Consider the following 20,431-nt stretch of genomic DNA (forward strand, 5'->3'; position numbering starts at 1 on the left):
TTGACCCCCCCATCTCCTTATCCAGCTTCTCCAAATCCCTGGTCACGTGCATGTGTGGCTTGAGCTTTGCCCTGCAACTTGTCTGCATCCTGAGAATTAGAGATTTAGAATTCAAGGGACAGATGTAGCCTTGATTTATTTGTCTTCAGCGTCTGCCACTTTTTATCCATCTTCTTTTGCAGCTGACAGAATTGTTGGCATTATCAGATACAGAGGCAGCAAACTTGAATAGGCTGTCAGCTAGCTCCCCCCGCTGTTGGAGGTTCAGTTCCGAGAACAGTTCCCGTATATCATGCAGAAGGGGGTGACATGTGGCCAGGGTGAGAGTCTGAGTCAGAGGAAGTCAACCTAGGGACCACTGGGGAAACTATCCCTCCGATTGATTCTCAGAGTATGGTAATGAATGTCTTGGCGAAGAACAATGGTGTTCTCTAATTGAGGCAAAAAAGAAAAAGGAGTCTGCCCTCACTACAGTCTACGGTTCTCATCTCAGCTTCCTGCCCATCTCTTTTTTTACCACCTTCAACAAAGGGTTTTGCGGTAGTTAACTGTGATCATCACAGCACATGGTTAGTCTAACTGGTTAGCCAAATGGATTGGTTTTCAGACATTTGGACAAATCTCGGCACAGGTTAGAATGTGATACATCTGCGGCCATGGGGTTGAGATTTTTATAGTAGTGATCACTTTCTCTAAATGGCAGATTATTTGTTCTGTTTTTGTCCCTTTAAAGAGACAATCAGACTGACTCATAGCAAAACGCTGGGTTCTGTCCATTCGTTCTGAACCTTTTATAGTTCATTAGTGTCTCCTGACTCATTTCCTCTACAAATGGGCATGAGGTACTGAGGCTCTGTATAACCCTGAACAAAATGGAAGAGCCCCTTTCTCAGAACAATGGACGAATCCTGCCCACTTGTTCCCCATTTCATGTCCTGACAGCAAGAGGGACAGTGGGTGCTGTGGGCTCATGGTGGGCATCTGGATATTTGTGCGGAGGACCAGAGAGGTGTGACTAGCCCCCGCCACGCCCAGCAGCTGGCCAGGACTTCTGAGAGGAGTAAATGCCGACAGTCGGATTTCCTTACCCATGGCCAGACAAGGATTTCAGGATGTATCTGCACAAGGGATTCAGCATCCCTTCAACCAAGAAGCTGTAGCTTCTTGCATCAGAAGAGAAGAGAGGAGGGGGAGCTCGGTGGAAAAGAGAAAGCCACTACCACTGGCGTTCAGTAAGAAAGTTCTTAGTGAAGGGTTCTCCTTTTGAGAAAAAGTTGAGGGCAGCCATCTCTTGGTTTGAACTCTGAGTTCTCCCTGGGGCCCTGCTCCTGCCCTGACGGCTTCCCTGCCATCAGAGCTGGCCACAGCTGGCTGGACTCCCTGCTGTCCATCGGGATCAGGGTGATTAACTTTCCTCCTTGGCATAGTCTCTCCAGAGATAAGCTGTAACCGGAGGTACCCGAGGACAGTAGGGGGTTTTCTGGCTTCTTCCAGCACAGGGAGGGTGGGAGGACAGAGCGTAGTGGAAAGCTGGGCACAGCCTACCCATGAGCTTCGCGCTTCCTGAGAAGAGCATGTAATTAAGCAGGTAGGTGCGCTTGGCTTTTGAACATTTCCGTCGCTAATTGCTGACTTTTCCCACCTTCTTTCTCCTGACCTTGTGCTACTAATATGTAATCTAATGACTTTGTTATTATTATGATTTTTTTCCCAAATGGCTGGCACCTCAAAAGATCACTTTCTGCATGTTGATTAGACATAGAACGTTCGGGGGCTTTTTGTTCACCTGAATGAAAGACAAATATTCTCTCTCTGCTTTTCATTTTGTTTAACTCCTTATCCCCTAGGCCTCCCAGTAGCGCTGGACGCAGGACACAATGCATTGGCAGTGAAAAACAAGCTGAACCGGTTGTAGTTTTAGATCCTGTTTCCACACACGAATCTCAAACCAAAGACCAGGTCACCGAAAAAGATCCAACTCAACACAAGGAGGATGAAGGCGAAATGAAACCAGAAAATAAAGAAGCAAGCAGTGGAAAGATTAGAGATTCCAACAGCTCCAACTGCTGATCTATGACCGTGAAGGCTGATATGCGTGGAAGCCATTTTCAATAAGCACATGATCAGTTCTAGCTTGGCAAGGGCTATTGACATTCTGTTCTTATCACTGTACTCAGAACAGTTTCTTTGCTGATGTCACTTTTGTAAGTAGTTCTACCCTAAGCTAGTTAGCACAATCGACAGCCTAAGTAGTCTCTGTTTGTTCTCTTGTTAGGGATAAGATTTTTCATAATTACTACATTAAACGTGACTTCCCTTAGAAGGTTACAGAAAGCGCTTTTTGATAATGTGCATACTGCTCATCAGATGTCTTATTGAAAATCTGTAGTACTTGTAGACCATTGGATAAATACCACTGATCAATGTAATGTAAAAAGTTCCCCCACAAGCTTCTATGTGGGGTCTGATCCTCTTTTGATGGGGAAACTGCAGTAGCATTGTTTTAGGCACTGTGGCATACAAATGACTATCTAATAGATTAATGGACCGAGAAAGTACAGGAGCGGCCATGAAACCGGTGGTCCTATGTCAATGTTAATCACAGGAGTCCTTCACTACAGGATGAAAATTACTTGATACTGTGTGCAGAGCACCCCCAAAGACTTTGATTGGTAACGCACTAGTGGCCTGAATGCAGAATTGAGGTGAAGTTCAAACCTCGAAATTAGAGAATATTTTCTTGGCAAACCATGTGCTCTCTACTATAAGTTAATTATGTTTTTTTTTTCATGTACTAATGTAGCACAAGTACCATATTTTGTTACAGTTCTTAGGTACAGTGAAGCTAAGTGACAGGCAAACAATTTTCTTGCTTCACTGCTGTTCTACATTACACAGGTTTGTTGTTATTTTTTTTTTTTTAAGAAATTAAGTGGTAGTTAGTCTCTTAAAGTACAATATTTCAGGCTCCCATGGCGAATAAATAGAAATGTAATCAGGGATTTTTTTTAAACTTATACAGCTTTTCAAAGTCGATTGTTTCAAAATTGGTGTTTATTTAAAATAAGTGGTAATGTACTTGAATGCATTTTTTTATGACAATGATTCAGTAATGGTAATTTTACTATTAAAGAAAGTGAAAGGTTTAGTTTTGTTAGCATGGCTCAGCATGTAGCTGTCAGGTGTTTCTCACCTAAGGGTAAAAGAAAATGATAGTAATAATTGCAGTAGTTGTGTTGTGTTTTATTTTTGCACGTGTGCTAAGCGTAGGCTGGACGAGGCGGGTAGGCAGGTAAATGTACTTCCTAAATTTGGAGATAATTATCTTTTAGTAGGTCTGTTACACTTGACTATTGCCATGTTCTTCCTGTAATGATTTTACAGTAACTTAACAGTCTCCTAGTGGGGAATTAAAATATAATGTTTTCAACGGTAATTTTCCCTAATTGAATAATACTGCTATATTATAGACTAACCACAAACTGCATTAATTCACTTAAATTAATTGTTATGCTGTGATTTGAACTCTTTTCACTACACTTATTAAAAAGCACCAAGAGTTTCTCATTCAAGTTCAGTTGTGGTTATTGGCATTTGGGGGCTGAGTTCCCCAATCTGCTTGCTTTTGTTCAGGTTTTCTCGGGGTTGGGGGGCAGAGACAAACCCGCCTCTTCAGGGCTTACTCTGGATTATGTTTGGGACAGTTTTCAGCAGTGCTCCTCGGAGGAGGCACGTGAAACACTGTGGCTCAAATCCACGCCTCCGTCATGCAAAGCATGTGCTTAGCCTGTTGAGCTACCTGTCTGTCTGTCTCTCTCAAAGAGAGCCATCCCTCTCGGAGAGCCCAGCAAGCTACCGAGAGTATCCCACCTGCAAGGCAGAGCCTGACAAGCTCCCCGTGGCGTATTCAATATGCCAAAATCAGTAACAAGCCTCACAACGGAGACGTTACTGGTGCCCGCTCAAGCAAATCCATGAACAACGAGATGACTGTGCTACAGTGCTACAATGCTAATAATGTCCATTCTCTTTCCAGGCTTGGACTCTAATTCACAAGTCCCCTGTCTTGCCCTTTGTTAAAACGATAAAGGAATTGGTAACTTTATTTTAATTACCTACAAAATGGTTTGCTTTGAGGAACTTCATTCAGTATTTCTTGGCGCTTGCCTTTCTGTGTCTACTAGCCTTCTGCTCGAGGACCTTAGGCAAGTGCTGAGGACTACAAGGATGTGAAAGCTAGTCTCTGTTTCATCACACACATCAACAGAATAATGCAGTTATCCAAACACCCCCATTCCTAGAGAGTTAGGGTTGACGAGTCAGGGCCAGAGAGATAATATATAATAATATATGTGTACATGGGGCTGGAGTGATAGCACAGCGGGTAGGGTGCTTGCCTTGCACGTGGCCGACCCAGGTTCGATTCCCAGCATCCCATATGGTCCCGAGTACCGCCAGGGGTAATTCCTGAGTGCAGAGCCAGGAGTGACCCCTGTGCATCGCTGGGTGTGACCCAAAAAGCAAAATAATAATAATAATATAATAATAATATATGTGTACATAAGATAATATACGTAATATATTAGGGTGCCTTCCTTGCATGAAGCTGGCCCAGGTTTGATCCCTGACACCGCAGATGGTCCTCCAAGCCCACCAAGAGTGATTCCTGAGTGCAGAGCTTAGGAGTAAGTCCTGAGCAAAAGAATTACTGTTTGGTAAAATGTGTTAGCTGGTTCAGGCAACCATTCGTAGTGGCCTGAACCAGCTAACACATTTTGTAAGTTCTTTCCATTTACTGAAGTACTGGCTGCCCTTTACGACGGTCATGGAGCATTTAGAATTAGTTTGGTGAAAACTATTGTATTTTTCTGCCTCCCATTTTTCTCTTTTCCCTTTCACCTCAGTTGTAAGAAATTTTGCCACTACTACTGGGTGAGGTTGCATTGTGCAGATGGGGAACAAGGAAGACTAGTGCTTGGTCTTTCGAGGTATATTCTTAGATCTCTGCAAAAAAAAAAAATGCTAGACCTCCCACACTGAACAGAATTCTAGTTGGGATTGCCATCTTTGTCTTTTTGTTTCTCCTAAAAGATTATTCATTGTTCCTTCCATTTCGACTATCTAAATGACCTCTCACTCACGACAGTTTTTATAATATGTATGCAGTTTTTATGGCCCGAGTGAGGTCAAGGATTAGGTGTGTTTTGAAGGCTAGCTATTTACACAAAGCATCAACGGCCTCTTTTCCTTCTGAGAGAATAAGGATTTGTATCTGAGCCAGTGTCAGGTAAACTCCTTCCATCGCGCCTCCTGCACCAGCCAATCCTGTGGCAGTTCTGACTGTCAGGCTCGTAGGCCACTGGCCATGGGTCTTGAGTGGTCTCAGAGAGGAGGTGGCTGCTCTGGCTATGGCCGCTCACCAGCTGTGCCTCCCTCCACACCTTCCTTGTCAACAATGACCTGCTGGAAAGTTAGTTGCAGGTAATAATGTTCATGGACTGGAGCAATAGCACAGCGGGTAGAGCGTAGCTTGCACGTGGCTGACCTGGGTTCGATTCCTCCATCCCTCTCGGAGAACCCGGCAAGCTATCGAGAGTATCCCACCTGCATGGCAGAGCCTGGCAAGCTACCTGTGGCATATTGGATATGCCAAAATCAGTACAAGCCTCACAATGGAGACATTACTGGTGCCTGCTTGAGCAAATCCATGAACAACGGGATGACAGTGCTACAGTGCCAATAATGTTCATTCTCTTTCCAGGCTTGGAATCTAATTCACAGAAAAAAAAACCAAAGAGATAATTTGTATGATACATATTTACATATATTATATATAAATGTATTGTTAATTCTCTTTCCAGACTTGGAATCTAATTCACAGAAAAAATATATATGCAATATATATTTTACATATAATACATATTATAATTTTAATTCTATTTCCAGACCTCACAGGAAAAATTTATATGATATATAAAAATTTATATACTATATACCAAGAGCGTCCTGCCTGCACAGCAGAGCCTGGCAAGCTCTCCATGATGTATTCAATATGCCAAATACAGTAATGATTGGTCTCATTCCCCTGACCCTGAAAGAGCCTCCAATGCAGCACCACTGGGAAGAATGAGTAAAGAGAGGCTGCTAAAATCTCAGGGCTAGGACAAATGGAGACGTTACTGGTGCCCGCTTGAGCAAATCAATGATGAATGGGATGACAGTGATACAGTGAATATATACATATACAATAATATATATTTAATATAATCTTATTATATTAAGTGCAGGACCTAGAGATCGCCAAGGCTGCTTGGATTGGGACTGGGCCTCTTCCACCCAGATTCCCCATTTTCCAGTAGCTAGGCAGTCACACCCAGAAACTGCCCCCAGCGCCATGTAATCCCATCAATAGCCAACATCCAGGGAATATAAAACCAAGCTCCCAGAAGCACATGGCTACTCATCTGATAGCTGAGTTCTACCTCTTGGAGAACATGGCAAGCTACTGAGAGTTTACTGCCCACATGGCAAATTCCCTGTGACATTTTCATATGCCAAATACAGTAACGATGGGTCTCATTCCCCTAACTCTGAAGAGCCTCTAATGTGGCACCATTTGGAAGGATGAGTAAAGAGAGGCTGCTAAAATCTCAGGGCTAGTATGAATGGAGACATTACTGGGCCCGCTCAAGCCAATCGATGATCAACAGGATGACAGTGATACGGTGACAGTGATAATCTTAAAAACAGAATTAGATGATTTATCTATGGCCACATTGTACATGTTGAATCACCTCTCATCATGAAGCAAGGAACTCCTGTAGCAGTGGGTGGGCAGAGCCCACTGCCCGCTGCTGTCATCATGGGTAGGATCAGTGGCTGGCCCCACATAGAGTTTCTCTCTCCACAGACATTTCCTAACCCTGCCGGATCCCAATGTGGGTATGACTGTTTTCTTTCATCTCTGTTGTGGATGATGTCATGTAGACTACCTCTATTCTTCTACCGGTCATATTCCATAAATATGGCAAAAGATAAGTAGAACAGTTCTTCTCTGGCTAAGGAAGAGAAATGAAAAGACTCAGACCCGTTGGGGCTCTGGCCCTGCAGTGGAGTAAAGGTAAGTAGGCTGAGCTCTACCTAGAAATGAAGTGCTGGCCTAGAGCAGGTACTACCTCGACTCTTTGAATAATTTTGATTAAGTTCTAACCTCGAATCATATTTGATATGCCCAACACAGTAACAAGTCTCAAAATGGAGATGTTACTGGTGCCCGCTCAAGCAAATCAATGAGCAACGGGATGACAGTGACAGTGACAGTGAAGTTGTCCCCTCAATTGTCCCTTTCTTGTTTAATTATAATTGTGTTGAAGTTCCAGGGCACACTTCTAGATAATCTCACTTACCTTGTTGCTAAGTGTCATGCGAAGACCACGAATTGAAGCAGTTCTCCAAACTGTGTACAACTTCTGAGCCTCGGTCAAGCCACTGCCCCGCCCAGCCTACCATATGGCCTCTAAGATCCTGTTAGTACTGAAAAGCCCAGAGCACTTAGTAAAAACTCTGAGTTCATGGGACCAAAGCGATAGTACAAAAAGGAGGGCGCTTACCTTGCACACAGCCAAACCAGGTTCCATCCCTAGCATCCCATATAGTCCCCCAGCCCTGCCAGGAGTGATCCCTGAGTATTGCTTGGTTTGGCTACCCCCCCCCCAAAAAAAAAAACAGAAAAACTTTTCCAGTGCACTGAAAATCTAAACTTAGCCCCCAGGTCAGTGCATAGCAGTTTATATAATTTTGGGGAAAAGCAAATGGTAACTTTTAACAGGGGCCCTAAGCCAGATAAAGCAGTTAGATAATAATAGATCTAAAGATATGTATTTAAACGGGTTTATTTAGGTCACCATTGCTATAACCCCAATTACACCTTCCAAGAGAGACGATTCAGTTAACCTATATGTTCCATCACCTTTTAGTACCTGTTTAATGGTATAATATGAAAATTCATATTCATTTGCTGATATGTGGATTAGTTTTTACCCATTCTTGTTAACAACGGAGAGACTGCCAAGATGTAAGTAATGTAAGGGAAATTAAAATTTAGAGAAAGGGAAGAGGGTATTGAAGGGAAGAGGATGCTTGTGAAAAACAATGAAACTCTCGCACTTCTGCCTGAGGTCGGTGGCAGAAATGTAGCTGGCGGTGCCTTCTAGCATGATCGAGCACTTCTGTAAGATCAGCACAGAAGGTGTGTGCCTCTTCCTGGCACAGAGTCTACAGTTTTGTTTTCAGAAATGTTCTGATGTATAAGGTCAAAATATTTGTTGATTTTGATTTGAGGGTCACATCTGGCAATGGTCGGGGGTTACTCCTGGTTCTGCACTCAAGAATTCCTCCTGGTGGTGCTCTGGTGTTGCTTGGGGGACAAAATGCTACAACACTGGCATTTTGCTCCCTGCCAACGTTTGGTCTTCCTCTACCAAATCACCAGCGTCATGGCAAGCACCCTGCCTGCTGTACTATCGCTCCAGCCCAAAGTCAGAATGTTTGAATTGAGTGTGGGGTTGGTGGCAAAAATAACAACCTCTTTACAAGAGGATGACCCCACCCCGTTTTCAAATGGAGAAGGGAGCTGGTGTGTTGACACAATCCCTGCACAAATGTAATGGCTTTAAGACAGTGTTCACAGACACAATTTCAGGTAAAAGCACGGGCACTGTATTCGCCTCAACAGTGGACGTAGAGAATAGAGAGTTTCCACAGTCAAGTGTACATGCAGAAGCAACATGAAGTAAACTTGAGACCTATCGGTCTCACAACACTCAAGGGGTAGCTGTGAGTGTGGCTGTGACCATCGGCTTCTAGAAGGTGCTCCTGGTCAGGCCGATGGCTCGGGGACTTCTGTGGGGAAGATAAGCTCCTGGGATTCATTCGGGTCCTCAGCCCGGACAGCAGCCTCAGGCGTGGCTGCATCCTGTTGCTCTTCCTCATTCAAGTCAGAAAATGTGTGTTCTTCATTTAAACCTGTTTGGGTTGGAAAAAAAAACTCAATAAAATGAAACAATAAAGTTGACTGCCTAATTCCACAGTGCTGGTTGCAATGTTATTTGCTATATGATTTAAGAGAGATGATCCTTAGAACCATCTAGAGGTACCTCATGTCTATGATTCCAGAACCACTTATTTATTTATTTATTTATTTATTTACTTATTTTTAAAAGAAAAAAATAATAAAGGTGCCGGCAGAGGAACCCAGGTGTGTGTAATCTCATCAACGGCCAACATCCAGAGAGAGACTTAACAGCAAGCTCTCAGAAGCACAGCCGTGCGATATCTTTAGCCTTCTTCTCCCTCTGGGAGAAACTGGCGATCTTCTGAGAGTTTCCTGCCCACATGGGACAGCCTTGCAAGCTCCCCATGGTGTATTCATATGCAAAATCCAGTAACAAGCTGGATCTCATTCCCCTGACCCTGAAGAACCCCCAGTGCAACATCATTAGGAGGGCCAAGTCGAGATGGACTTCTGAGATCTCCGGGAAAGGACGAAATGAGATGTTACTGAGCCCACCCGAGAAATCGGTGATTAATGAGATTTTGTGATTGTGATTTATTTATATTTATTTATTTATTTATTTATTCTGTATTTCTACACTCTAAATGTAAGTTATTTGGTGTAAAGGGTTGTTTTTTTTTTTTTGGTTTTGAGGTCACACCTGGCAATGCACAGGGGTTACTCCTGGCTCTGCACTCAGGAATTACTCCTGGCGGTGCTCAGGGGACCATATGGGATGCTGGGATTTGAACCCGGGTCGGCCGCGTGCAAGGCAAACGCCCTACCCGCTATGCTATCACCCCAGCCCTTGGTTTTTTTTTTTTTAATCACTGTATCACTGCCATCCCGTGATGTTCATCAATTTGCTTGAGTGGGTACCAGTAACGTCTCCATTGTGAGACTTGTTGTTACTGTTTTTGGCATATCGAATACGCATATGTTATGGCATATCAGCTTGCCAGGCTGTGCCGTGTGGGCCAGATACTCTCGGTAGCTTGCTGGGCTTTCTGAGAAGGGCGGAGGGATCGAACCGGGTCAGCCGCGTGCAAGGCAAACGCCCTACCCGCTGTGCTATGGCTCCAGTCCAAATAAATTCACTGTCACTGTCATCCCGTTGCTCATTGATTTGCTTGAGTGGGCACCAGTAACGTCTCTCATTGTGAGACTTATTGTTACTGTTTTTGGCATATCGAATACACCATGGGTAGCTTGCCAGGCTCTGCCATGCAGGCGTGATACTCTCGGTAGCTCATTGGACTCTGCAAGAGGGATGGAGGAATTAAACATGGGTTGGCCTCATGCAAGGCAAACGCCTAAATAAATAAACAAACAAACAAACAAATAAATGAAATAGCTTCTCAGGAAAATAAAACCCACAGCGAGTAGGATCCCCAGGTGGGCGTGGGGCCGCCCGAGGAGGGCCTTCTCAACCAGGCTTCTGGGCACCCTTGACCACAGCCACACCCCTGCAGGCAACAGAGGTCACTGTGCTCTTGTGGCAAAAGCTGCAGGTGGTGACTGAGTCGCTGAGTCTGAAGAACTACGTCCTCCACCCCACCCCACCCCCGAGTGTTTGAGACGCAGAAACCAGACAGGAGCACACCCCACTGTTCTCTGCCATTTTGGGGGTAGGCTCTAACCCACACTGCCAGCCTGGACACAGCTCAATGCATACCCAGGGGATCCTGGAGCTGATATATTTATTAAATCACTGTGAGATAGAGCATTAAAAAGCTGTTCACGGTTGGGCTTCGGTCATACAATGTTCCAACACCCACCCCTCCACCAGTGTAATTTTCCAGCACCAATGTCTCAAGTTTCCTTCCCACCATCCCCCAGAACCATTTAAGGGTGAATCCACAGTTGGACATCAGTTACCCAGCGTGTGTGTTCAGTTTGCACTGTACCCTCCTGCAACAACCTGGAATATATGATCAATGGACTTGGGGGAGAGGCTTAGTAGAAAAGGATAAGGAAGAAAATGGGCATATGGGGAGGTGAATACTCTCCAGAAATACAAATTCTTGCCCAATAACCATTCCGAGGTAAGACAGTTCCCAAGTGGGGTCACGCAGACGGTGATGATGTTGTAATGGTTAAACTTTTGCCAAGATTTCCCACCTAAATGGTGGAATATGTGCACTGATGAAGGCATGGGTGTTTGAGCATTATGTAACTGAGACTTAAGCCTGAAAGCTTTGTAACTTTCCACATGGTGATTCAATAAAAAAAAATAAAAATTAAAAAAAATTTCCCACCTAAAATTGAGAGTAGGATGACTTGTTTCTGCAGATCTTGGATCCCTTAACTCATTATTAATTTTTGGTCTTTAGATTGCACCTGAGAGTGCTCAGGCAATATTCCTGGCTCAGGGTTTATTCCTGGAGGTACTCAGGAGTTGAACCCCGGTCGGTCCTGTGCAAGATGAACTCCTTCCCTGCTGTACTATCTCTCCTCCCAGTCCCCTTAACTTCCTTTGCTCACAGCCAGTGTCAGAGAAATTCTCACTGATGCACTAATCCATTTGGGAGTATTGTGGGGCTTAGACTGTCACCAGCAAGGAGCGAGACACTGATCACTAGAGTTCTGATGCCTCAAGGCAGCTATTTCCCCTGTCGCGAAGTCTGGCTGGAAATGTACTCGGTCACTTAAGGGGCTGAAGGCCTCCCCAAATCAGAACAGAACTGTAGGAAACGCTGTGTGGGTTTCACACTACAGCACTCACTTTTTTTTTTTTAATTCTTTTATTGATTCACCATGTGGAAAGTTGCAAAGCTTTCAGGTTAAAGTCTCAGTTATACAATGCTCAAACACCCATCCCTTCACCAGAAGCAGCACTCACTTTTGAGCGGCCTGACATGATTCTGTCTCTCAGTTACCCATTTCCAGCTGACTCCAGGCTGTTTCGAGATACTGCATATATTAATGGTGGCCAATTTATAACCACTTTTTCTACTGATCTCTCCTTTTTCATTCCTATCCCAAATCACAAGGTGGGCCTGCTTCCTTCTCCCACATCCATCCTATAGTGAATCTCTCATAGCATACCAAAATATTGAATGTTATCAGCACCACTTGTATAATACACACTTTTCCATAGATGAATTATGTAGTGAATGATGATGACAACTACTGGTTTCTTTAAATGCTCTACATGTGCTCTGCAGAGCATCAGTCAATAATATAAAAAATAAAATAAAAATGGATTCTTTGGGGTGTTTCCAATTACCAGTAGCTGCCACCCATGCAAATTGACAAAGGACTGATGTCCTAAGTGATTGCTTCACCCCTGTGGAAAGCACAGCCTTTCCACCACACAGCCTTAACATTTACATGCAGTCTCCTTGTTACAAGTAAAATTAATTGTTTCCAGAAACCCTTAGAAGAAAGAATGTGTGTTTATCTCTCCTGGACTCAGAAGAAAAGCCCTATTTATAATTTGGACCATAACAAAAGGTGGGTTTGGAGATTCCAATCAATTAATTCTATTGAAAGCCGTCATGCTGCCTATTCAGGATAAGAAGGGGGAGAGTTTTCAGCATTCAGGTAAATAGATAATCCATTAGGACAACAATATGCATTGTGGCAAATGCCATCCTAGTTTTGTCAGCATTTATTTATGGTCTTTGGATTCCCCTGCCCTCCTGCGGGGGGACTTGTATGCTCCCTCTTCCAATCTTTTGTCCTCTTATTCATGGCTAAGTAAAAACAAAGCGAGAAAGCATACCCAGTGTTCCATTCTGGACAAGTTCTTCCTCAATAGCAAAAAGGCGGTTGTACTTAGTCACCCGTTCGCCTCGAGAAAGACCTCCCAACTTGACAAACCGTACACCGAGTCCAGTGGCCTTAAGGAGGGGAAAAAAAAAACATTGCTTTACAATGGAGAGGTCACATTTGCATGTACAGGTCCTTAGGGCAGAAGGACCGTCCCTGCTGGTCTGATGTTTCCTGTGTGACTTAGTTTTCTCTCTCTCTCTCTCTGTAAGAAAAGTGGACTGGCTTACCAGCTGAGAGTCTGAGAAAGGTAAAGAGATATAGTGTGTCTCCACTGCGTCTGCTGCTCATCATGTACGCCTGCTCATTTTGTCTCAGAAAATCCTGGCCTTTCTGACTTCATTTTAGGAGGTAAGATTGCACGTGTCCACCCCCTTCATTTTAGCGTGCTCATCATTTCCTCCGGACTTCAATTGCTCTTCTTTTTAAAAGTTCAAAGATTAGCTCTTTGAAAAAGGGAGCTGTCTGGGAGGAAGCAAGTCTATTTCATAAAAGGTTACATGACTTTCCTCTCCGAATACTGCATTTCTCTGAAATACCAATTCGTGATAAAAGCAGTGTTTTGGCCATTCTGCAATTGACCGGCTTCCAGCACTTACCAGATCCGCGAGGCTGTCATCACAGGACTCTCCCTCTGCGCTTCCCAAGATGCTGATGAGCTTTTTACCTACCAGCAGAGGAAATGCTTTGAGTTTTACCTGGGACACAGTGTATATGTGAGCTCGGGTCAAAACTTAAGGTTTGGCAGAGATTTAAAACTTTCCTGTGGACTAGTCAAGTGCTTGGGTCTCCTAAGAATTCGAATCCAAGCATTTGCATTTTTATAAACCCTCGCTTTACCCGTTTGCCACCCCCACCTTCTTTTTAAAGTAGTTTTAGATGCTAAGTACAGAAAGAACACATGTTTTATCAAAGTTAAGGTACCAAAAATTGTAAGATGCATCACTATTTCCACTGAAGGGTATGGACACTCCAGTGAAATGGGCATATTTCTTTATAATGCCCTTCCACTGCAGTGATTGGGGTGTCTGCCACCAGAACCATCCATAACCAGTATTGGGGGGATGTAGATATAGTCTATGGACTGGAGTGATAGCACCATGGGTAAGGCTTTGCACGTGGTCGACCCGGGTTCAATTCCTCCATCCCTCTTGGAGAGCCCAGCAAGCTACCGAGAGTATTCCACCCATACGGCAGGGCTTGGCAAGCTACCCATGGCATATTCGATATGCCAAAAAACAGTAATAACAACTCTCACAATGGAGACGTTACTGGTGCCCGCTTGAGCAAATTGATGAACAACGGGACAACAGTGCTACAGATATAGTCTTGGGAGCAGGGAAATTAAACTCGGGAATCTTATGCTAGGCATTTATTCCACCACTGAGCTACTTCCCCATATTGACACTTTTTTTTGTTTTCTTTGCTTTTTGGGTCACACCTGACCTGGCGATGCACAGGGGTTAATCCTGGTTCTGCATTCAGGAATCACTCCTGGCGGTACTCAGGGGACCATATGGGATGCTGGAAATCGAACCCAAACAGCCGCATTCAAGGCAAATGCCCTACCCACTGTTGACACTTTTTTTTAAAGCACACCTATAAGATACAATTTAATTTGGTTCATGTTCAACATGGGCCGGGGCGGACGGGGGGGAAGTGCATCTTTGAGACAAAAATGCACTTTAAGTATAGGGGTATCAGATGGGGAGGGATAATGCCTACCTAAATGGCTAAAAGATTTTACTTTAAAGGAATCTGTCATGAGGGGTGCTTACTACAAGAGCAGTGGTGATATCTTATCAGTCATTTGAGGATCCCAAAGCCCTTTGGAATCTGTCAAAGTCCACCAAGAGTGGAAGCCACAGCTCTTCCCTTGGTGACAGAGTCTGTCTTTGAGGTGAGAGCTGGAGCGGCTGATGTGAGTGATGATGATTTCAAAGCAGCAGGTTCAGGAGGAAAGGCCAGGGCTAGAACAACAGGTGAATGATGACTGGAGCAATCTGCAGGCCAAAGGGCTCCGGGGACCCCTTCCCATCCTCCTGCACCCAGGCCAGCCTCTGGCTGCCATCTGAGTCCTGGGTGAGGGCAGACCCTAGCCTCACACCTTTCCCAGACCCACTCCCGCTCTTTCTGTTCCAGCCATTGTGTATCGTGAAGAAGACGCTCTGAGCTCGTAGGAGTGTTCTGTCCGGAGGGGAACAGCAGACCTGAAGTAATCACATAAGTATCTGTGGCCACTTCCCCCCCTCCAAAAGGGAAATATAATCTGCTATGGAGAAGGGCCAGGGGAACTAGGGAGGGCTGTGGGAGGCAGGGATAAAAAGACAAAATGATCTGAAAAGGGAAGAAGCCAAGAACCTTCTTGGCTCAAAGAATGCCATGTTCTAAGACCTCATGGTGGGAAAGGGAAACTTCTGGGGGTTTTTAAACCAGTATTTGGGGGGCTGGAGAGAGTACAGTGGGTAGAGCACTTGTCTTGCACCAGGAGTGATCCCGGAGTGCCGCCAAACACACAAATCAGACATCTGTGTGGCCCAGAAACCAATAAATAAAACCAGTGTGGGCCCAGGAGCTAAGGAGGTCCCTTGATGCTGAGAGGGCTGGGCCCTGGTCTCACCTCGGGCAGCCCCTCTGGACACCAGTGCTTCTGGACTGGGGCTGGGCCTGGCCTCTTGCGAATGACCCAGGAAGCTCTGGCACTGTCTGCCAGTACCACTCCCACAGAAGGTTGGAAAGTTTTCTTTTCAAATTTTTTCCATCGTTGGGTTATCTGGCTTCTGGTCTAAACAAGTCTTTCTGACCCGTGTTTGTACTCACTTTCCGCAAGATCAGTAATCGCCACCAAGTCCGACATGGTCGTTTGGTTTGTGTGTCTGATGATCAGCCCGCTGGACTTGGGGTTGCTAATGGTTCCGTCCTCCAGAAGCTTAGAGATGCTTTTGGACTCAGCGCCGGCAATGATGTGACACCTGGAACCAAGGGCGTTATAGATGCTCTCCCACTGTTCCGAGTCCTGGGTGAACATGTAAGAAACCATCATAGTACAGCATTAGACACAATTGCTAAACAACAGCACTCGCCAAGCACCTACACAAAGCTGCCTCTGTTTAGGAGACACGCACAACAGTTTTCTTTTGCAGCTGTGGCTGAATGGGGTCCATACCACAGAGATACAAACGGACGGACTCCATGGAACAGAAACTTAATTCCTTCTCAGCTTAAAGATCTGGTGAGTCGGGGCTGGAGCGATAGCACAGCGGGTAGGGCGTTTGCCTTGCACGTGGTCGACCCGGGTTCGATTCCCAGCATCCCATATGGTCCCCTGAGCACCACCAGGAATGATTCCTGAATGCATGAGCCAGGAGTAACCCCTGTGCATTGCCAGGTGTGACCCCCAAAAGAGCAAAAAAAATAAATAAATAAAAGATCTGGTGAGTCAAAGGCTGATGCACATGAAATGCTGCTCTCCATCTTGATCCCACAGTCATTCAAACCCAGGCATTACTCAAATGTGCCTCTGTTATATGATCCATAAGGCTGGTAACAATGGTCAAAAGATCTTACTAACCCCTCCCCCCCCACACACCTCCCACACTGGGAAGTAGACACCTTAAATAAACCCATAGGAACTATTTTTTGGAATTTTGGGGGGGGTCAACTCAGGCTCTGCACTCAGGAGTTACTCCTAGTGGTACCTGGGGGACCATATGGGATGCTGGGGACCGAACCACTTATCGGGAGTGTGCAAGGCAAATGCCCTGCCCACTATACTATCACTCCAGCCCCACCTGCAGGAACTCCAGATCCTCTCTCTCAACTCCTTTTGCTTTTGTCAGTGAGCCCACAAAATGAAATGAACTCTTGGGAAAAAAAAAAGTCTTAAACCTTTGTGCCAGATTTCAGCCTATCTCTTTAGAAAGGGTCATCAACTGTGAGGCCTGGAAAGCTAGTACAGGGGTTAGAATGCTCTGCTTGCACACAACTGACCCCCGTTTAACCCCCAGCATCACATGGTCTCCCAAGAACCACCTGGAGTGGTCCCTGAGCACAGAGCCAGGAGTGACACCTGAGCATTGGCCCACAGAATCAAAATAACAATCGAGTAAAAACAGCTTTGGCCAGCGCCTGTCTTCTTGACTATCAGAAGACAGGCTGGCAGGCTGGAGAACCCCACTCTCAGCAACCTCCCTACGTGCTGGGAAAGATGGATCTTGGACCCCAGGACTCCAAAGACGACCCCAGATTTAACTAGGTGAGTCACCTCAAAGAGACGACTCGATGTGCCCAGCGGGTCTCACATTCATAAATTCAACCATTTAAATTTGGAGTTTAAAGTGGCTTAGGAAGCGAGGATTCTGGTGCACATAAACAACCCTTGTCAGATGCTTTCACTTGAATAGATGAAAAAGACTCAATATCTCAGAACATTTTGAAAATGGGGCTTTGTTGCTTTTACGCATATGCAGTAACCAGATTTAGGTTAAAAAAAAATCGTTTGGCCTAGCTGAAGTCCCGTTTCCGTGAGCACTTGAAAATGATCCGTGATTAACCTATTGAGGCACCAGCTCGCACAGCGGGCTCTGCTTCCATCAGCTTGTAAATATGCAGGTTCTCCTGAAGTGCCTGGGCGTCGCGTGGTTCGCTGCAGACAGGCCCGCTCCCGTGTAATTGTGTTCCTGCTATTCACTCGCTTAGTAAGTGCCTTTTCTCATAAATGCCCAAATAAAGCAACTCGGGCCCAGCCGAAATGACAACACATTTTGCATGTCAGATCCCAAAGAATGAGGTTTCCCTCTGTGTTGTATTATCAGATTCAAGGCGAATCCTGTTACCTCCTTCCTGAAGGGATCAATTAAGGCGATAATGGAGGGGAACTTGTTGATCAGATCCACGTAGAGGTCCACCATCTCAGCCATGTTTTTGTATGTTCCCATCATGACCTCATACTTTCCTTTACTCTGAAATGTGTAAGGAAAATATTAAAGGGTAGGTGTGAGTTCCTCAAACGTTAGATGTCATTCCTATTCTGGCGAGCATTCTTTCCAGGCCCCCTTCCCATGAAAGCGTGCAGTTCGCTGGTGGGGGAAATTGGGTTATCGGTCGTCTCTTTGAAATGCTATACATTTCTTTCTTTTTTTCCTTTCCTCCCCTCCCTTGCTTCTTTGAGGCCTGAGGCACACACACTTGGCTGTGCTGCTCAGTGGGGACTGCGCACATGGCTGAGTGCACTGGAGGTCACATACTTTGTTGTGGCACCAGGGATCCCAAATGGCAGAGACGCCTGGTGGCTCTCAGGCCTGTGGGGCAGTGCCAGGGATTGAACTCGCAATCTCGTGCTTGTGAGGCAAGTGCTGTACCACTGAGCTATCTCCTGCCCTCCAGCCCAGGGCTCTTCCCGACTCACTTCATAGGAAGACTCCTGTACCGAGAGACCGGTTCAGAACAGAAGGGGAACGCTTACCTTCTGGGGGTTACAGTGTGGGGCTGTGACACTTGAGAGGTTGACAATAACATAAAGGGGAGCGAGTCCGCCCGGCCTGGGCAGGCCCTATCTGTCCACTCACGGTGAACAAAGAGCCCGTTGACTGAATATCCAACAGTTTGGAAGTAGGGTTAGTCTTTGGGGATACTAACAACCAACAATGGAATGTAAAGAGATTTATGTGAAGATGTTCCTTTCCTGGTATGATTTCTAGTAGTTGGGAAAAGCAAAAACAAAAACACATTGTCTTGAAAGTACGAAAGATAATACTATTCTTTTTTTTTTTTTTTTGCTTTTTGGGTCACACCCAGCGATGCTCAGGGGTTATTCCTGGCTTTGCACTCAGGAATTACTCCTGGCGGTGCTTGGGGGACAATATGGGACGCCGGGGATTGAACCCGGGTCGGCCGCATGCAAGGCAAACGCCCTACCCGCTGTGCTATTGCTCCGGCCCCGATAATACTATTCTTACTTAAGGCTACTGGCATTCATGCTGATGACCCAGGCTCCATCCATGGCTCCACAGCGTCCACTGAGCACTGTTCAGGAGTGACCCCTTAGTACAGGACCAGACATTGCCCCTGAGCATCCCCAATCACAGTCATTAAGAACAGAAGTGAACAGGGCCAAAGTAACCATTATAATCTCAGCAAAACAGCACCTTGACTCCCAGATGTGGCTCAGGAGTGATTCCTAGGATATTTGGCACAGTGTGTGTGTGTGGGGGGGAGGGTGGAAGGTAACAGGTGGGAGAATTGGCCAGAACGGCTCTGGTTTGCTGGGCTGCTGCTGTTTCTGCTAACAGAATGGCATACTTGAAAGAATTTTGCACTTTTTTTCCACATTACAAAACAGCAAGCACTTTAAGTTGCTCTAATGCCAATCTGTAAAATCTAATCTTGTCAGTGAAGCAATGCTAATGACTTTGATTTTTTTTTATTATTTTATTGAATCACTGTGAGGTAGTTACAAGCTTTCATGTTTGGGTTACAATCTCACAATGATCAAACACCCATCTCTCCACCACTGCACATTCCCCACCATCAATATCCCTGGTAGACTCCCCTTTCCCACCCTTCCCTGCCTCTATGGAAGACAATATTCCCCATATTCTCTCCCTACTTTTGGGTATTATGGCTTGCAACATAGACACTGAGAGGTCATCATGTTTGGTCCATTATCTACTTTCGGCATGCATCTCCCATCACAACTGGTTCCTCCAGCCATAATTTTCTTAGTGATCCCTTCTCTATTCCATCTGCCTTCTCCCTTCCACTCATGGAGCAGTCTTCCAGCTACGGGGCAATCTCCCTGGCCCTTGTATCTACTGTCCTTGGGTGTCCGCCTCATGTGATGTTATTCTATACTCCACAAATGACTGCAGTCTTTCTATGTCTGTTCCTCTCTTTCTGACTCATTTCACTTACAATGCTATTGACTTTGGACCAACACCACTGTTAAGAATTTTCTGATACCAAGTGAATACAATTTACTGAACATAAGCAATATTAGCATTAGCAGCCTGTACATTCATAGCTTTCAGTATAGGATGCTGATGAAAACAAGCAATTATTTTTCTTAGTGGTAGGCGGAGAGACCAACCATTAGATAAGAAAAGAGGAAATGACATTCAACATTTCTTTAAGTGCTTAAGTTTCTTTAGAAGAGTATAAGAACTTCTAGAAAGCAGCTGAGACAGGATTCTCATATCGTGTCCAACTTTTCCTTTGACGTTGCAAATGAAAGTGAAGTCCCATTTGGTCATGTCCTCTGGGTTGGGCGTGCATTACCGAGACACCATCATCACCAGAGGACACACAGCACACTTTAGGAGAGATGGATGTGGCCATGTGTGTTTGAAAATGGGAAATAAGAGTCTATGTAAGAGAAATGTTCCAATCACTTCCCTAATGTGCCAATTTCCCAAGTTTAAAGGTTAATTGCTGGTATAGTACTCCGAGGAAGCAAGGGCTGCAACATTTTTTAATAAATCTGTTTCCCCTTCTTTCTTTTTTTAAAAATTACTCCCTCCGGGAGGTGTGGTCCCCAGATGAAGTCTCATTGCTAACGCGCTCTCTAACCCCTGTGCTGAATAACCCTGCCTGGGATTTAATTGGATA

The 20,431-nt window shown here is 45.1% G+C and overlaps 2 protein-coding genes across 5 annotated transcripts in view; one reads left to right on the plus strand and one right to left on the minus strand.

Annotated features, from left to right (window-relative positions):
- SHTN1 (shootin 1) overlaps positions 1-3,572 on the plus strand; it is a 117,263-nt gene extending 113,691 nt beyond the window's left edge. Inside the window, exon 17 of one of the 2 annotated variants that reach the window (XM_004611898.2) lies at positions 1,848-3,572. In XM_004611898.2, coding sequence (XP_004611955.1) covers positions 1,848-2,070 — 223 coding nt within the window. In that variant the 3' untranslated portion in view covers positions 2,071-3,572. The remainder of the gene's footprint in view (positions 1-1,847) is intronic. The other variant, XM_055119277.1, reaches the window with a different exon arrangement.
- A 4,206-nt stretch (positions 3,573-7,778) lies between these two features.
- ENO4 (enolase 4) overlaps positions 7,779-20,431 on the minus strand; it is a 30,068-nt gene continuing 17,415 nt past the window's right edge. For all 3 annotated transcript variants that reach the window (XM_055119667.1, XM_055119669.1, XM_055119668.1), the window contains exons 10-14: positions 17,662-17,787; positions 15,647-15,842; positions 13,426-13,493; positions 12,780-12,897; positions 7,779-9,024 (exon numbers count right to left, since the gene is read on the minus strand). In XM_055119667.1, coding sequence (XP_054975642.1) covers positions 8,879-9,024; positions 12,780-12,897; positions 13,426-13,493; positions 15,647-15,842; positions 17,662-17,787 — 654 coding nt within the window. In that variant the 3' untranslated portion in view covers positions 7,779-8,878. The remainder of the gene's footprint in view (positions 9,025-12,779; positions 12,898-13,425; positions 13,494-15,646; positions 15,843-17,661; positions 17,788-20,431) is intronic.

The sequence above is a fragment of the Sorex araneus genome, chromosome 11 (genome assembly GCF_027595985.1).
Source record: "Sorex araneus isolate mSorAra2 chromosome 11, mSorAra2.pri, whole genome shotgun sequence".
NCBI classification, from domain to species: domain Eukaryota; kingdom Metazoa; phylum Chordata; class Mammalia; order Eulipotyphla; family Soricidae; genus Sorex; species Sorex araneus.